This window comes from Buteo buteo, unplaced genomic scaffold, assembly GCF_964188355.1.
Source record: "Buteo buteo unplaced genomic scaffold, bButBut1.hap1.1 HAP1_SCAFFOLD_341, whole genome shotgun sequence".
NCBI classification, from domain to species: Eukaryota; Metazoa; Chordata; class Aves; order Accipitriformes; family Accipitridae; genus Buteo; species Buteo buteo.
The window spans coordinates 21,731-40,225 of NW_027439505.1; the positions used below are offsets into that span (position 1 = coordinate 21,731).

At 47.5% G+C, this 18,495-nt stretch overlaps 1 protein-coding gene across 1 annotated transcript; it reads right to left on the reverse strand.

Moving 5' to 3' along the window:
• Positions 1–559: 559 nt before the first annotated feature.
• LOC142028405 (saccharopine dehydrogenase-like oxidoreductase) lies at positions 560–11,278 on the reverse strand. Its single transcript, XM_075022278.1, has 12 exons — positions 11,000–11,278; positions 10,578–10,690; positions 9,384–9,464; positions 8,786–8,915; positions 7,182–7,231; positions 5,445–5,575; positions 4,789–4,906; positions 3,508–3,627; positions 3,355–3,411; positions 2,703–2,814; positions 1,810–1,891; positions 560–1,099 (listed from the first exon to the last, which is right to left on the reverse strand). The coding sequence occupies exons 1-12, from the start codon at positions 11,088–11,090 to the stop codon at positions 994–996; spliced, it is 1,191 nt and encodes a 396-aa protein (XP_074878379.1). The 5' UTR covers positions 11,091–11,278; the 3' UTR covers positions 560–993.
• Positions 11,279–18,495: the final 7,217 nt, after the last annotated feature.

Here is an 18,495-nt window from a genome sequence, read left to right on the forward strand (position 1 = left end):
CACTTTTCATTTGTCTTATCTAGTTAATGACATAACGTAAATAATCAACCAAAAGGAAAATAATGTTAAGAGCCATATTCAGTTTTCCTCCAAGGTTCAAAATAAAGGAGGATGTAGACTGTGAAAACCGAGATGGACTTAACAGGTTTTGGTAGACCTTAGCTACAACAACAAAAAAAACCCCAACAACCACCACCACCACCAAACAGCCCACCCAGAAAAACCCTGAACCACCACCAGCTTGTAGGGCCACTCAGGCCTCCCAGCCCTGGCACCGCTGGCCACCATGGGGAGAAGAACTGCCGTGCTGCTGATCACGGTCTCATTGACAAACCCTACTCTTTGTGCTTTCTCTTCCATTTTAGCGCAACTCACTACAGGCAAGCTAGTAAGAATGAAAGTCAACATACCTTATGACAACAGTACAGAGTCACCTGGTCTCTATAATAACCCAGGGGAAAAAAAGAGACAAAACTGTTCCTTAAGCTCTGAGAAACAACAACTACTCTTTTATTTCACTGTGGGCACTCAGGCTTTGAAAGCAAGAACACCACAAAGCAATAGCACCCCTCCCAAAGAGGCATGAGGAGTAACTAGTTGTTTCATCTGCTAAGGCACTTGTTATCCAGGGCCTGCCTGCTTTTAATAGTTGCAGACTGGGGCCAAGCAAGAAGGCTGTGGCTGATTGTGAAGCTGATGCCATAGTGGTTCCGTTAAGTAGTAACTTAAAACTTAGAAGAGATCAAAGAAAATTCTAGAACTAGTACCCAACAAGTCACTGATTTAATATGCTTGGGAATTAAAACTCAATACCCTTTATGGGCTTGCTCGCTATAGCAAATAGTATTGTAACTTTTAACTCTGTTTTTCTTCTGTTTCTGCTGTAAACAATAGCACAGTGAAACTATTTTATGATTAGGCTTTTGCAGCCAAAGGAGTTTTATTGGAGTTAGACCCAGGAAAGGGGTTAGTTCATACAGTTCTGTCTTGACTTCAGAGTTCAGGCTTGCTAATAACAGAGAACTCAACACCACGTTTGCTGAGGCGATCGATCAGTTTTGTTTTGGAGAAAGCAGCTCCTGGAGAATATACACCACCCCTGTTAATGAAAATCAAAAGAGAAAAACACTAGTGGTACAGTGAGTGAGTGAGACCTTTTTTTTATTTTTTTTATTTTTCTTTTTTTAAGTCAAGGATGTATTTCACTGCCTGAGAAAGAAAAAGCCACTCTCTCCCACAGGAGAGCGTGTGCAGAATGTACCAAGCCAGCAAACTCAATAGAAACCATCCCATTAACTGAAAATCCAGACATTGATGCAACAGATGCAGCAAAAGCATTTCTAAAGACGTATGACTACATCCTTTCAAATTGAAAGGCAGATGAAGAGTAAATGGCTGTGAATCAGTATCTGAAGGTTTCATGTATTATTTTAATAATGACCTTAGAATTATTACATATATTACACATTACTACATAGGTGTATTACGATGACACACATAAAAGTACATTGAAATGCAGTGGATTGACCTTGGCTGAATGCCAGGTGCCCACCAAGCCGCTCTATCACTTCCCTCCTCAGTAGGACAGGGAGAGGAGAAAATAATAAGGAAAAAAACCCCTCACAGGTCAAGATCAAGGTGGTTTAATAAAGCAAAAGCAAAGTGTGTGAAGTTACCTCCCTTGCACAGCCATTTGGGTGAGGCAAGACAAAAATCCACAGGGTTATGAGATCTGCAGTTTCCAAGAGAAACATACACATATAGTAGCTTTAGGGGAGATCAAGCTGTTCTGCATGGGAAAGTACTTACCGTTTAGGCAGACAAGCTGCATCCTCCAGAAGAGATACAGCTGCTTGAACCATTGCAATTGGTGTAGCAACATAGCCAGGCTCTGACAAAAAAAAAAAAACCAACCACAAAAAACCCCAAACAAACAATGTACAGCGTGTTGAAATGTAGAATGTAATCTCGCTCTTACCCACAGCGTGCTGAAGAATAATCTCCTTGGCCACGAAACAGCCTTCCCCATTTAAGAACAGCTTTTTTACCTTGTAATCATCCCAAGTAGCTGGTGAAGTCCCTAAGATCTAATCTGGACAAATACTGCTTCAACTACAGGCCTATAACCACACAACAACCATGAGCGATCACCTCACAGGTGAGAGAGGGCTCTCCATTACAGCAAGAGCTTTCCCCATTCTGTGCTTAAATTCAGACTTTTGCTGTGAGACTGCTGCATTCAGCAGTTATTTAAAGAAGCTATGCTTCATTAACTCCTTTCTGAATACACATTCTTGCTGTCTCCAAACTTGACTTCAGGTGTCACCTCCCCTCAAAGGAATGACCTGAACACAGGTATGTTATAGCTAGAAATGATACTATGCCAGATCTGCTTAAGTTCACTCCCAGGGGACTGGAAATAAACACGTAGTAAGTCCAGGCTGCAACAACTGAAAACTAATGTTAAAACACTCTCCCTTTAACTGCTCTACTCTGCAAAAATGAAGGAAAGCGAATGACAAGGCAGCAAATGAAGGGGCTATTTCAAAAAACAGGTCACAGTGAACGCTACTCTCTGTAAAGGCTGTTGACTTTGTCCATGCTGCAAGTGCTCCTCAAGGGTGAGTAGCAGTGGAACCATAAACTTCTTTTCAAGTAGGGAATGTAAGGCAAAAGCAGTAAGCTGCTACTGACATACATACCTGGTCCTTTCACTTCAGTGCAGATCTTTACATTCGGTTTGCCATACTGGGGGTCTTGCCCCTCACTGTAACCCTCGCCAAAAAAAGTCATTGTAAAAGAGGTTCCATCCATCTGTAGTGGACAAGACAAATGTGGCCGCCAAAACAGTAACGCACTTATTATCAGGCAAGCACAAGTAGTAAATACAGGTATCTATTATGCCAAATTATGCCAAATACTATGATCTATCTAAATATGAGAGGAGTTATTGCTTAAAAGGTACAATCTCATCTAAATTTGTAATCACTTCCCCTTTGTTGGAACTGTTATTGTCCTGAAGCCCATTTATTCTCTCAGGGCTTTCAGTCCTGGGTTTGTACTACTCAGTGTCCCCCTGTCATCACCGCTGACAGATTTGAGTGCTGCGAGCCATCCATGTAAATACATCAGACCCAGCAACATGACCCATTTTCTCCTGGTATGAGTTGCACATACTTTGATGTCTAATAGCAGAAGGCATGATGATTTAAATATTCAAAGCTAACTGAACAGGCACACACAATGTGCATTTAGAAATTATTTCTCTGGGACTAAGCAGCTGACTCTAGATTACTATTCCACCATTATCATCACAAATCTATTCAGTAATTGTGATGGAAAACAGTCAGCTACCTGTTTCTGGGTTGGTCCTTTCTTTGTGAAGAATCCAGCAGAGAAAAATTCCGGGTACTATGTAAGAACAGGGGAAAAAACAAACAAACAACAGTAAACTAGAGGGAAAAAAAATATCCGAACACTTAATTCTTTTGTGTTCTGAACACTTACTTTTGTCAGAAGTTTTCTTCCAAAGCTAAACTTCACAAGAAGAAGAAATAAAATGCCGGCAAACATCAGCTTGATAACAGAGCCAAGGCCACCTATGTTCACATAAGCGCCATACTGCACCTGAGGCAAAAACATATTTCCAGTGGTAGAATTTACATTAAAATTTTTGCATCAGTGCATTTGTCAAAATGAATCTACCCCCAAATTAGGATGCAATTCTTTGATACAATAGATAGCTGTTTAAATAGGGCCTTAGACAATTGTCTTAGTTCTAAACAACTCTTTGAATAATGCTTCACTTTATAATTCATTATGAGAAGACAGTGTAACTACAGAATGGCGAGGGAGCGAGCATGGTAAACAAGAGTGGAAAACTTTAAAGAAAGATGCATTTTGGTATCCAATTCCAGGCTTCTTTCCCAAGATCTTCCTTTCCTCCTCTTACTGCTTTAGTTTAAGACAAACTGACGCCTTCCTTTAGAATTTCGGAATAGCAATGGGAAGCCTTTCTCATGAGTAGTTTCCAAGCATATTTTCAGAGCACTGCCTCACCTTCATCTCTTAACTGATGCCTGTGATTCTGCACAGCTCTTCTATACATTGTTGGTGCTGGTCTCCTCTCAGGAAACCATGGAAAACAAAAACTAAACACGACCACCACTTCACCTTGCCTTTACTCTGCACACCAGAGACCCAAGCATCCAAGAAGTCTCCAGATACAAACGAGCAGCATACGAATTCTTTATCAGAATGTTTACTACACTATACTGACCTGACTATAGTTGCACAGACTACAATTACAATGCTTTTAGAAGCTCCACTGATTAAAACGAGAAAAGCCTCTGCACAGGAACAGAATTTAACGTATTCGTCATTCCCAAAAATAAGGAAGCCTACCTCTCAAATATTTCTGTGACTCAAGGCTTCCATTCCCTACAAACACAGGCCCAGAAATCAGATAGCATAAGAACCCTACAAGAGACTCTCGTATCTATTATGCTAGCAGCAATAAGCAAGCTCATCAGGCAGAGTATCGAGTAGTACGAAACAGGCCCGTGCACCCAGAAGAACCTGGACCACATCAGGTCAAACAGCTTGCAAAGGAGATCAACAGCACAAGCCTCCTTCTCTACAGAAGCAAAAGCACATCGCAGTTCATTACTATTTACCTAACTACAGAAGCCCTACTATGCAGATCTGCACTAAGAACAGTTACCACATAAAGGAAAGATGCGCTGAAAATGCTAATAAAGACACAGTATACCAAAACCAGTAACTTACAGGTGTTTCCTGCAACTCTGTGTGCAAGTAACACTGAGACCGTTTCACAACGGAACCATCAGATCCCATGAATCGAATGGAGTACTCTTTGAATTCCTGATTGTAAAACACAAGTCCTCTGCCAATGGAAAAAAGAAAGTCAGAAAAAATTTTCAAATGTTCACGCATACTGAAAGAAACAGATCATAACAGCCCTACCAATACTGGCTTTTTCCTCAAGCATTTTTATGACGTCACCTCTTTCCACTGAAAGCAAACCATTCCAAATTTATCCCTGGCTCAACTCAAAATTCCACGCGCTACAGCGAGGATGAATTTGATAATCAAAATAATACTCTCCTCACATTTCTTTTTTCCTTCTACCAATCGCTTCTGAAATCAAACACAAAAGTTTGCCATGTCAACAAAAGTCTCTTAGAACAAGTTAACTTTGAGACCCACTAAATGCTGGGACATGTTCTTTATTTTCAGTAAAATAGGAACAAATCAGTAAAACTGAACTTATCTTCAATTCTACTAGATGAGTATCCATCCGTTCATATTACACTGGAGTCCTAAATGCATCTTTTTAGTATTTAGCAATACGTTACCAACCTATATAGCAAATACTGGAGCTGTTAGAAGACAGCGTGTTTCACATCTTACGCTTCTTATACCTGCTTTTAAGTTTTGCACCAACTACTGGAACAGGGGCATATCCTATCTTTTTTCGAAGCTTCCTCAGGTTGTCTTGATCCGCAAGGCCATAAACAGCTGACTTCCAGGTCCCATCATGTGCACAAGAGCCCTGGCAACATACCATGAAACCGTAGTTAATTCACTATCTGAAGGTTTCATGTATTATTTTAATAATGACCTTAGAATTATTACATATATTACACATTATTACATAGGTGTATTACGATTACATGCATAAAAGTACATTGAAATGCGGTGGATTGGCCTTGGCTGAATGCCAGGTGCCCACCAAGCCGCTCTATCACTTCCCTCCTCAGTAGGGCAGGGAGAGGAGAAAATAACATGGAAAAAAAACCCTCATAAGTCAAGATCAAGGTGGTTTAATAAAGCAAAAGCAAAGGCCGCATGCAGAAGCAAAGGAAAACAAAAGCTTTATTCTCTACTTCCCATCAGCAGGCGATGTCCAGCCACTTCCCGGGAAGCAGGGCTTCAGGACACAGAGCAGTTGCTCCAGAAGGCAAACATTGTACTAACACGTGCCCCCCACCCCTCCTCCTTTCTCTTAGCTTTTATCACTGAGCAGACATCATATGGTATGGAATATGCCTTTTGTCAGTTTGGGTCAGCTATCCTGGCTGTGTCCCGTCCCAGAATCTTGCCCACCCCCAGACTGCTGGGTGAGGGCGGGGGGAAATATTGGAGAGACAGCCTTGATGCTGTGCGAGCACTGCTTAGCAGCAGCCAGAACACTGGTGTGTTATCAGCACCTTTCTAGCACCAATACAGAGCACAGCACTATGAGGGCTGCTATGGGGAAAATTAACTCCATCTCAGCCAGACCCAATGCAATCTCCACCCCTTACGCCATACCATTTGTGTCATGCTCAGGTCCCACCTAAGTTAAGACAGAGAAGATTTTATATTTTTATATATAACTGCCCCATTGTATTTAATTCTCATTACTAAATCCCTTCTTACCAACACTTACAACCTATCCTACATACTTAAACCACCTTTATACCCAACATACAGGTTTATACACTCTCATTAACTACTATTCCCTGTCCTTTAACAGACAGGTATTACTCTCCCAATCCATGCACTTCCTCCACTCCTCCCAATGCTCATAAGAACAGGCTATGACTTGGGCCCCATCTGTCAATATGGGTGCTCAGGACAGGACAGGAGAAGCAGTATGTTCAATTGCTGGGCACCAACACTGTCTTGGTTTGGGTCATCGTTGCATTCTTTAAACAATGACCTTACAATTAGTACATATATTACACCCTATTACAATTATTACATACTTTAATGCATGTAATGCTAATACATGTACCTTGAAACATACCCCCCAAACAGAACAAACAAACAAACCAACCCACCAAACAGCCAAACACTAGGATTACTGGCAACACACTATGTATCTGTTACAGTTTACTTATGTATGAATCCTTCCGACATCTCTGCAAAACTAAGTTATTTCCTGAAATGGCTTAACACAACAAACTTTCGGTAGACAGCCTATGCAAATGAACCTTACAAAAGCGTGTTTGCTCGGCATACTTCTGTTAGCTCCTAAAGCTCTTAGAGCCATCACCAAAGAACTGCCAGCTTGTTCCTTGGTCTGAATTAATGTAACAACAGTTATTCTAATGGGCTACGGTGATGTCACCACAAATACCTCTCAGTTTCCAAGAAGGCGTAAACCAACTAACCTCAGGCCCAGATTTCACCTTCAGGAAACTTTCAACAGCAGTTAAGGTACCTTTAAGGGAGGAGAAAACATTACTTGGCATATACAGTCATTAGTTCACAAAGCCAGAGTACACTCTGGTAGACTCAAACAGCAGGCCACTGACACTGTTAGTTGAAAAGGCAGAGTCACATCTTTACCTCAAAGTAAAATAAACTACAGTTAAGTTCCACAGCTGTTTTAGTTAGCAAGTATCAAACTTCTTGCGTAAAGTACTTCAAGAAGGATCACCAATATTAGCTTTACTCACTACATTTTTCATTTGTCTTATCTATTTTTATTATGTCATTAACTAATCCACAAAAAAAAAAAAAAAGGAAAGGAATATTAAGAGCCATATTCAGTTTTCCTCCAAGTTTCAAAATTAAGGATGATGTAGGCTGTGAAAACTGAGATGGACTTACAGGTTTTGGTAGACCTTAACTACAAAAAAACCAAACCAAACAAAAAAACCCCACCAACCCCCTCCCCCAAACCTCAAAACACACAAGATATCCTAAAACCTTTAATTTTAGCATAGCTTGTGTTTTGCAAAGCATGCTTAGTTGTGACGAATAGCAAAACAAAACAACAACTCCAAATTCTGCTTTGTTTTGCTTTGCTCAGTTCCTTCTGAGAACGTGAAGACTGTACTCGTGGGGGCAAATTTCAATACAGCAAGCAACTGGATAGACAGCTGGTAATACCCTAAAGGCCAAATAGGAAGATATAAAAGACATCTTTATTCAAAACAAGTATCAGACATCAAATTATAACCCCACAAACAACCAGATACTCATTTCCATGCCTCTCCTCTCCCTTCAATCAGATCCAGATTGAGTTTTATTAAACTGAAAGCTGATGACACACTCCAATGTAAAGCAATCCCACTTTATAGCACTTTTAACGGTACATAAAAGCAAAACATTCGGATACTTTTATCAGCCCTTCCAATTGCAAGTCAGACCTGATGAATGAAGTACCCTCATTTGAGATTAGGAGCAAGTCCTATTTGCACAGAATGGAATCATCTCACATCTTTTCTCAAATATATTTGTCCTCTTTCAGTTACTGTCCAGCTGCTCTTAAAGAAAAAGGCATTGCACAGCACTGGCTGTCTTCTTACACGCAGACAATGGCTTCTCAGGGCTTCCAGTAGAGAAAGAAAACCCAGGAAACCGGATTACCCACTAATTTCCAATCCCTCTCCCACAGCCTTCCTGTCCCCACTGTCTTTTCCCTACAAGATCCGCACTGCACAAGGGGCAGTGTGCTGAGCCTTGCCTAGGGATGTCCACATCCTGTCTCAACAGCCTGCTGCTGACAGCTGCAGGTTCTGTTCTCTCAGTGAGCAACATTACCTTGAATCCCTCCTTCACCTAATGACCAATCTTCTCCAAGCTAATGGGAATATGATTTACTTTTCAATTTTTATTTACCAGGTTTGGTTGAAACCGATCAGCTGGTAAAGGCAGGCAAAAAGAGAGACTGAAGGAGTCTCCACATAAGCATCGCTGCTTTGGGAAGCCAGATGAAAGCATGATCTGCATTTCTTTTTCCGCATAAGGTCACACTTAAATAAGACACCTTTCAACTTGTCTCTGGTGTACAGTACTCCCATATCAGCTGGTATAGAGTCAAAGCCACAGCTTCCAATGACATACACTCCCTTTTCCGCAGCTTTTTCGTTGTATTTCAGGTACATTCCTTCCAGAAACTAAAACACAGTCAGAACAAGTATTGTAAGCAGAACTCTGTACTCGGCCACACCCAATATTAGCCATCAGCGCTTTACTGTCTTATCACAGCACCCCACATACTTCAAAACACTTACAAGCATCTTTAAGACAGATACATGCTACTCCTGTCTTACGGTATGAAAGTATCACAGCAGTGCAGAGAAAGGTGGCCTGCACAAAATTCCTATGTAGAATCACAACCCAGACTCGAAGCAGAACTCAAACATTTTGGATTTCCAGAGAACCCGAGAGGCGCTTGTCTCTAAGTCAGAAAACTATCCAACTAATACACATTAATGTACTTTAAAACAATTAATGCATCTTAAACCAGCAGATCAGGAGGCAAAAGTTGTCTTCACGTTCAGCAACGTTCGCGGAAAAATACTACACAAATACCCCTTTAACAGCTCTTTGATAGAAGGTAGCATTTTTCTACGGTCACGTACCTGGGGTTCTCCACAGATGTCAATGCAGCTCGCACCATTTTCAACACAAGCTTCTACCACAGGCTCTCCAAAGAATCTATACTATAGAAGGAAAGACCACCACACGTAACAAAAAATAAAACCCCCACACCACAACTCACCCAGCGTGCTTCATCTAACAGAGCCACCTACAAGAGAAGTAAGCCCTTGGTGGGTATTGGTTTTGCTACATGGGGCCAAAATGCAATAGCACTTGTGGGTTTTGGGGGGCTCGGGAGGAGGAACAGCACAACAAACTTCATCACTGATGATGCAGTTTGCTGCACGGACTGCTGCACCCTGTTTCTCTCTCTCCACAGGTAAGACCACCAAGGCCAATTCAACAAGGTATGCTTTTTGCGCTCCTGTTATCAGCATATTCTGTACTTAAGCGCCCCCAATTTCAAAGACGTCATCATGACCCAACTTCCAGCTCTGGTACTTTGATCCCCTCCAAACGCGCTGGAAGTATCGCCACTGAAAGTTTTCAAGGGGCCAAGAACTTAGAAGAGCATCTCTAGGGGCTTCTTTTCCACAGATTTCCATTTCTTTTCAGCGCTAGCACCCCTGAAACCATTCTGGCCCAACCCAAAGCTCCTCCCCACTGTTACAAGCAGTTTCTTATGCTGCCTGTGAAAGACTCCCCCCAAGCCACAAAACAAGCAAAAAAAACCCCCCCGCCGCCAAACCCCCAACCAACCCTGCTGCCCTTCAGCGAGAACCGCCCGCGAATGACACCAGCAGAAATCGTGCTGGGGAATCTTCAGGCGACCCCAGGACACGGCTGCACTGCTGGCTCCCTCTCAAAAAGCGCCCTGTCAGCCGGACGGCTCCCGAAACCCCGCAGCCCAGCCGCAGAGGCTCCCGGTCGCCGCCTCAGCTCTCCCCGCCCCGAGCAGCGGGGCGCCCGGCCGAGGGGCAGGCGCCGGCCGAGGGGCAGGCGCCGGCCGAGGGGCAGGCGCCGGCCGAGGGGCAGGCGCCGGCCGAGGGGCAGGCGCCGGCCGAGGGGCAGGCGCCGGCCGAGGGGCAGGCGCCGGCCGAGGGGCAGGCGCCGGCCGAGGGGCAGGCGCCGGCCGAGGGGCAGGCGCCGGCCGAGGGGCAGGCGCCGGCCCGGGCTCTGCCGGCAGCCGCGCCCGGCGGACGCCGCGGGAGCACCGCCCGCGTCCCCGCACTCACCGGGCCCACGCAGTTGAGCACCAGCCGGGTCTGCCTCGCCACGGCGGCCAGCGAGGCCGCGTCGCCCACGTCGCACAGCAGCACGCCGACCTCCGCCCCGAGCGCCGCCTTCCCTGCGCACCGGAGACCGCCGTCACCGACGCCGCCCGCCGCCTCGCTTCCCGCCCCGGGCCGAGCCGCCGCCGCCGCCGCCCCCTCCCCGGCGCGGGCCCCGACGCCGCCGGGTGGGCGGGGGGGGGCTCGCCCCGCGTCGCCCCCTCAGCCCTTCCCTTCACAGCCGCCCGCCGGCGGCTCCCCACGGAGGCGGCCGGGGCCGGGGCCGGGGCCGGGGCCGGGGCCGGGGCCGGGGCCGGGGCCGGGGCCGGGGCCGGGGCCGGGCGGCTTTGCTGCGCCAACACGGCCCCCCCCGCCGCGGCCCGTACCCAGCCTCTCGGCCGCCCGCTCGAGCACCGCCTGCAGCTTCTCCCGGCTTTGCGGCGCAGCTTTCGTAGCTGCTGGATGCTCCCGCGCCATCAGCGGCCTTCTGCGCTTGTGGTCCGGCGGGTTCTAGCGCTGCTGTAAGCAGAAAGCTTCGCTCCCGTGACGGAGTGCCTTCTGTCTGCAAAAGTACCACCCCGGTTGCTGGAGGCTGCTTGTGATTTACTCCTCCCTTCAGAAAGAGCACGTTGTTTTCCCGAACCAGCCTCCCCAGCTCTGTGCCAGCAGAAATGACGCAGGGATGCCACTTGCGAACACGTCTCTGTTTTCCTCTGACGCCGTCCACTGTGCGCTCCTGTGAGAAACGCACACGGCAGTGACAACTCATTCCTCCCCATCTCGCTCGCCATAGCCACGGGGACATGCAAGCCCCTGTTTGGTGTGGATTTACTCCCGTTAGAGCCAGTTCTCGGGCAGAGGGAAAAAACCGTGTCCTGGACCTTTCTTGTTACTTTTAATGCGTAACCATGGTCTTGCTAGTAGGGAACAGGTTTCTTTTTCAAGTTAGCGGATTTCGTACTGCGAAGCTTAACGGTTGATGCCAGAGCCGGCCAAGTGGTGGAAGGGATGGTACAGCTCTGCTCGCCCGGGGCTTCCTCCTTGCGGGCCGCAGGAGCCTGGCCTGGGGCACCCCAGGCCCGGGGGTGTCTCGGAGCCAGACCCGTGGATGTGGCCGCTGCTTTCCCGTTTGCAGGTTCGGCCAGTAGCGAGGCTGAGCGTGCACCACGCACATGCATGGCAACACCACGGCCGGCTACGCAGGCTGCCAGAGAATGGGCCGTGCCTTTGCCAGCCGCCATCTGGCACTAAGGCAACTCGCCGAAAGCCTCCTCCCCGGCTCGTTGCCGTCGAAGCTCACGGGTGACACCAGAGGCATGCTGTCACCCTGCAGGTTCCCACGCGCGCCCACGTTTCCAGAGCCCCCGAAGATCAGCGCAGCCTCAAGCCCAGGTGCCGTCTGTGCCCCCACCCTGGGCTCCCTCGCTCACCTCTGGCTGAGACACCGAGTCTCTCCAGAGAGGGCTTTTCCTCCCGCTCGCTGCCTAGCCCACCCCAAAGTCTGCCAGCAATGTACACGTGCACCTAGGGCTAGGGGAAAATACAATCACCTGCTCCCTCCCCTCGCTGGCACCTCGGACGCCTGCGCCGCGTGACTGTGGTCCCCTGTCCAGCCGCTGGCACCGAGACCCTCACCGCCCCGCTTGCTGACACCGCAGACCCACGCGCCTCTGTCACCCGTGACCTGACTTCGGTTGCTGACGCTTAACCGTGACCCGTGGTCCCACCAGTTGCTGGCACGGGGACCCTCATGCGATCCGACCGCCATGATGTAGCATAGCAGATGCTCTCACGTCACACGTACCCTTACGCAGGTAATACGTATGGCTGGAGCTGTTCATCCAGAAATCGGAACCATTGGCTTTTTCTTTCTTAAAACAGCCTCGAAAATAAGTACTGGTTGAACCACCGTGCCCAGCTATCAGAAATTAACATTTGCCCGTCTTGAATTTTCTGCATAGCTGTCTAGATGCTGCACAACTTAATTTCTAAGTAAAATGCGTTATTGAAATGTACCTTAGGATGGCGTCTACCTAGACGGCGATAAGGATTATGCACGTAAGAGTAGGTTGAAGAAATGCTGGAGAAGAAAGAGAGTGGGGATGAATGAAACAGTATGGATCTGATAAATAACTGCATGAAGTAAGCTTTTGTAATGGTTTGGGATGAAGGCAAGTTTTGATCTGTGTAACCTGTGTTATTTTTACAGCGGGATGACACTCTGTGAAGCTGGTGGGTTTTTTCCCAAACACGTGTTACCTTCTAGTTACTTCTCGTCTTTACAGATTACTTCCAGTATGCTGGGAACTTCTAACCAACAGGTGATGAACTCGCTTTGTTTCAGTATTAACAAACCTTAGTTTTCTGTGTACATTTCTTTCTTTTGTTTTTGCCTATTGCAATTGGAAAGTCATCCGTTCTGCTATCTTAACATGACCCTTCTGGGCACGTTGGCTGAAGTGTGTGGGTGCTATCTGGACCTAGCAGCACCTTTTTGCTGCTTTTTGCTGCCCGGCTGCTCTGCCGTACCGGTGGCCAAGCTGTTTCATCCCTTGTAGTACTTTTCTTCTTTCTCCTTTCTGTATTTTGCTCCTTGGTGAAGAAGAAGGGGGTTAAGAAGAAAGTTAGCATTTTTATCTGCTCTCTTTCCCCGATGCTCCTCGTCTTGTTAGTCTCTGACGTTGGCAGACACGGGACTCGTTGCTAATTGGAAATGGGTAATCTGTTTCTCCTGAGCTGGGAGGGGATTTTGAAGATGGTGTATGTGTCAGAGCACTGAATTTTTAGCTGTCCTTCTAAGGTTTATGCAGTTTGCCACTTGCCCCTGTACCTCCCTCCTCATTGGTCTGGAGCCACGTGGCCAATTTCAGACAGGTTTGATGCAGTGGGCAGGAAAAAAATAGGAAAAAAATGAGCACAGGGGAAGACAGACCTCATTCATTTTAGCGGCGCATGGAATAAGCTTGTTGAAACCCCTTATCTAATGGCGATGACAGAAGCAGAGGCAAATGACGCCTTTGTCCTGAATGTTGCAAACGTCTTAAGTCTACAGATGTGAGCTCTCGGTGTGGATTAAACTTACCGGGCAAGTGGAACTCTCCGGGAATGAATTTCGCGAACAACTACCCCGTGCTCCGCCGTAGTCGATCTTAATTTTTGTTCCATCCTTACTAAGCGTAACAATTTTTTTTCTGGTGCTGGTAACACATTTTGGCTCTCCAAAACCAGGAAGCCTGGTGGGCTCAAGATTAGAGAAGAGCAGCAGCAAGGTTTTTAAGTGGACGGTTTGAAGCTGGTGCCCTGTGGAGGTGGAGAGGTTAATGGAATGCGGGAAGAAGATGAGAAGAGCAGCTACGACTACCATGAATGCCACCAGCCGTGGGTCTCAGGGGGTCGTCACCATCCAGCTCGAACAGGTGTAGTGTGCAGGCACTGTTTCCGCCGTTCAGTATAGCTGTTTAGCACTCTGCATGAACTCAGTCCTCTTAGATGCACCGTCAGACGAACTCGTGGAAGTTCATGCAGACGCGAAACCCAGGGTGGCTCTGTTTTACCTAGACCCACCCTCGTTTATTGGCACCTCCACGACAGCGAGCAGATGAGAGCCTGTTGGGTTGCCTCACCCCGGGCTGCAGGGCCAGCCTTGCCAGCCCACCTTTTTGGCGCTTGCACGCTGTCCGCCGCCGCTGCTCTCGGAGCGGGGATCGCCGAAGGCAGAGGTGTCCGAAACCACTGCCTGCTTGCAGGTTGGCTCCGTATTTAAGATCCTCTGCGTGCCAAATATTACAGGCGGTCTTTGAAAATCTCTCGCTGGTGTCCAGAAATAACCTACGGCCACTGTTTCTCTCTGGCAGCTGCTGCTTGCCCGTCAGCGCTCTGCAGAACTCCTGGGCTCGCGCTAACAAGCAGCCCTGCAGCGAGCAAGCTCACAGGGCGCGGCACAAGCGCGGGGCAGTCTGCGGCACCTCCCCGACCCCGCGTGAGGGAAGGCCGCAGCGCGGCGGTGGCAGAGACGTGACCCCAGAGGGTCACCGTGGCCCGAATCCTGCTGTCCTCGCTGTGTGTGCCCCCGGCCAGGCGGAGGGGTGCTGGGTGACCGTGGTGCTGCTGCTGACGGGCGGCTGAACCACCTCAGAGCAGCCGGGCCGGGGGAGGCGACTGCTCGCGGCTCTGCTCCGGACAACGGGCCTTGCTCCTATCATCGCTCGCTCCCCCAACGTTTCCCCTCGGGAGACGGACACCAGAACTACCGTTTTTGCTGAAGTCCCCTGTCGACAGAGCTGGAGAGGGGTCTGCAGAGCCGCTTACGCAGGACGAGCCCGGGCTGGGGCTGGTTGAGGAGGAGGGGGCTCCGGCTGGCCCGGACGTGCGTGACCCGTCTCTGGAGCACAAGCGAGCTCAGCTCCCCACGGCTGCTCGCGCAGGCAGCTCCGAAAGCTGCTCAGCCCTGGCAGGCAGGGCCAGTCCCGGGCTCATCTGGGACGGGGATGGGAGGGAGACGTCGCCTTTGCAGCCGGGGGAGGTTGGGAGCCAGCGGTGCTTCCGTACCCCCTTTCTGCGGGTGCAGGGGATGAGCGGCTTTGTCTGCTGCTTCATCCTGAGAGGCGGTAGGTCGTTTGCTTTGAGGCACACCTTTGTGGTTCTCGTCTTTACAGCAATTCTTCCTAGGTCAGATGTTCCAAGAGCGGTAACTGTCGCAACCTATTTATTTCCTCTGCGTTTCTGCAGAGTATCGTTTTCTGTATCTTACTTCATAATGTCTGAGGGACGGATCTGGTAATTTTTCCTGCTGTTGATACCGTATTTTAACAGATTTTTCTCGACGAAGCCATCGCCAAACAGCCAGTTATAAATCTGGCGGACTTGGCAGGAAGCGAAAGGCAAAAATCCTCCTCTGAAGGATCTGAAGGAGACAGGTTGAAGGAAGGCAGGTGGGTAAATCTAAGTCTAACCACATTAGGAAATGTCACCAGCTGGTTTTCTTTTTCTTTTTTTTTAAAAAAATCCTTCCCTGTGAAGTAAAAATTAAATTTCTGCAGGTGAAAAATAGTTTTCCCTCCATTCAGGATTCCTTGCCGTCTGGCTAAAGAAGTTACTTAAATGAATAAAGCCTGAGATGTCCACAAGCACAAACATACTGAAGCCTGTGCCTAAGCATGAATATGCAGAAGGTTCTAATCTGGTAGCCTCTTCCCTGCCGCCGGCCCCCCAGATTTGCTTTTCATAGTCATGCTTCTACTTTTCACTTTATTTTCCCTTAGTGCTCTGGCTGAGGTTGCTACAGGAAAGAGAGTGGTGCACATCCCATACAGGGACTTGGTCCTGACGAGACTCCTGCAGTCTGCTCAGGGGGGAAGAAGCAGGACCATCATGGTAAGTTGATTCTTGAATTTATAACCCGCTTTGCCCATTGAAATAGAATTGTGCGGCTCTGACATTGGTGAAAGTGAGTGTAATTTAAAAGTTAAGCTTGCTTCCTGTGCAACACAAAGGGGAGAACCCTTCTGCTGGTCAAAAGCTTCTAGCCACTACTAAACGTGTTACTCAAATGGAGAGCACTTCTGTTTTCGGAACAGAAATGTGGCTGGCGCAAAATAGATATCTCTGTCTACGTTAGAGATACAACCTCCGTTTCTTCTGAAAGAGTTTTCTGCATATCTGTAAAAATTTATTGACATATAGGTAAATGTAGCTATAAAACTCAGAGGCACCTGTTTTATATAAAACCCGTGTTCTTTACCTACCTAAAACTAGGCTGCATTATGAAACAAGTCCTTTTTGCCCTAACTTCTGAGATTATCGTTTGTGCCGTGCACCAGAGGTTGCATTCCTAAATGAGATGAAACTCCCCTAGGTTCTTCCTTGTCTCAGGTGAATTAACTGTATGCTCCAGCATCTTGGAAGAGGTATTTTTTTTAAAGGAAGTGCAATTAAATGAAAGGTGGAAGAATACGAACAGAAAATGTGCACATGTGAAAAGGTTGACTGTAAATGCTGATACTCTCAAAACAGCTTACCTGGGTTTCTTCAAATGCTAGCTTGCGTAATTCATCGGAGATGTTTTGAACAAACTGAAGGACAGATTCTTCAATTGCTACTTGAACAAAGACCATCAAAGTGGTTTTGCGCCCTTTTTTTTTGCGTTGGTGCTAGCATTAAGGCAGAGTTAGCAGGATTCGAGCGCCTTCAGTATTAATTTTTGCAAAACCCACCTCTATCTTCTCATCTTTCTTTCTGTCTCATTTCTCTTCTGGCACAAGTGTTAGAAAGAGTTAATTTATGGCCAGATTGCTAAGACACCTGGGTTCTCCTTTTATATTTGGGGACTTAATGGTCTATCTTTCCACGTTAATCCCTGTCTGGTTTTTGGTAGCGTTTAAAACTATTTTAAAAACCCTCCTTCAAAATCTAATGTCAGTTAATACTTTTCATATGCTTAGAGATTGCGGCCGTTGAGTCCAGCAGACATCTGTTACGAAGAAACTTTGTCAACCTTACGATATGCTGAAAGGTACGCTTTCATAAGTTTTCCCTTTCTGGTCTTGGTGCACATTGCGGTCAGGTGCTGGGCAAAATGACAGAAGATACCAGTTCAATGGGACTGACAGCTCAGAAGGAAGAAAGGGTGAATCTGTCCATAGGCAGGGGCGGCACATGAAGAGCTTATTCTTTACCCTTATTAACGAACGGCATGTGTTTTTACAGGTAAGTTGTACGACAGAGGTAACTGTATTTCCTGAGGATTCCAGGTCTCCCTCATATGTGTGACTTAATTGAGCTTCTTTCCTGCCCTTTCTCTCCCAGTAACACAGCACCTCTAAAACTAAGCTGTAGTTTGGGGTCCCACAGCCCAACCGTGGTTGAAACGTAGAACATAGAAGTGATGCCTGCTGCCAGGCATTTGTCGTCTCTGCTTCCCAATCCCAGATCCCAGCGATAGTGCCACACAGAGCTATTCTATTCCTTCCTGCCCAGGAGCAGCTTGCTTTCCCGGCCACTTTCCCAGTCCGTCAGCTCCTTCTGGAGGAGAAGGTTCCCTCTCTGCTCCCCTTTGCTCTCCTCCTGCGCTTCCTGGGCCTCAGGACTGAAAACCGCTCTCTTTGCAGTCCTTTCAGGCAGGCTTTTGCTGGACTCCAGCACTAATGCCTTCTTATTCCCTCTCCCATAAAAAGAGGTCAGGCACTTACACCCCAGTCCGTTATCCCAAAGCGGGTGATGGCTCGGTGACCTTGTAGCCGCAGCAGCCTGGCTGTTCGCAGGTGTCAGGAGCAGAAGATTTAATGTCTCCAGCAGCAGTTGAGTCCTGCAGAGAGCTGAACTGCTTTCATGTGCCGATATGAACGCAGACCAACAAACTCCCCACGCCTGAGCCAGCTCCGTGCAGGGGCAGCTGGAGTTGTCCTTTGCCTGCCTACCTGCCGTACCCACACTTACAGTGGGTGAGGTGTGGTTTTGAAGTACCCCATCCCATATTGCCCTGCATACTAGAGGCAGAGCGGCTATGGCTCCATTGCTGCAAGTTAGGGTTAGCTGGAGAAGAGAAGGGTTTTCGTGGGCTGGCAGGGGCAAAACCAAACCGGGCTGTGATTGCTGGTAGCGGTACAGGAGAGGGCATCAGATGTTTCCACCCAAGGAGCAAAGTGGCTGTGAGACTTTTTCGCTTGTGAAGTTCCAGAGCTACATGGGATATTTCCGAACAGGGAAAAGAACAAAACAAAACCAAACCAAAAGTCACGTTTGATTGGAAACGTTGTCGTTTGCTGGGATTGTCTGGGTAACAGCTTCTTTTTTGTCTTTTATGTATTTTCATATTTAAAAGGACAAAACGGGTCAGGAACAAAGCAGTGGTAAATGCCAGTCCCAGTGGGAAGCTTCTAAGAGA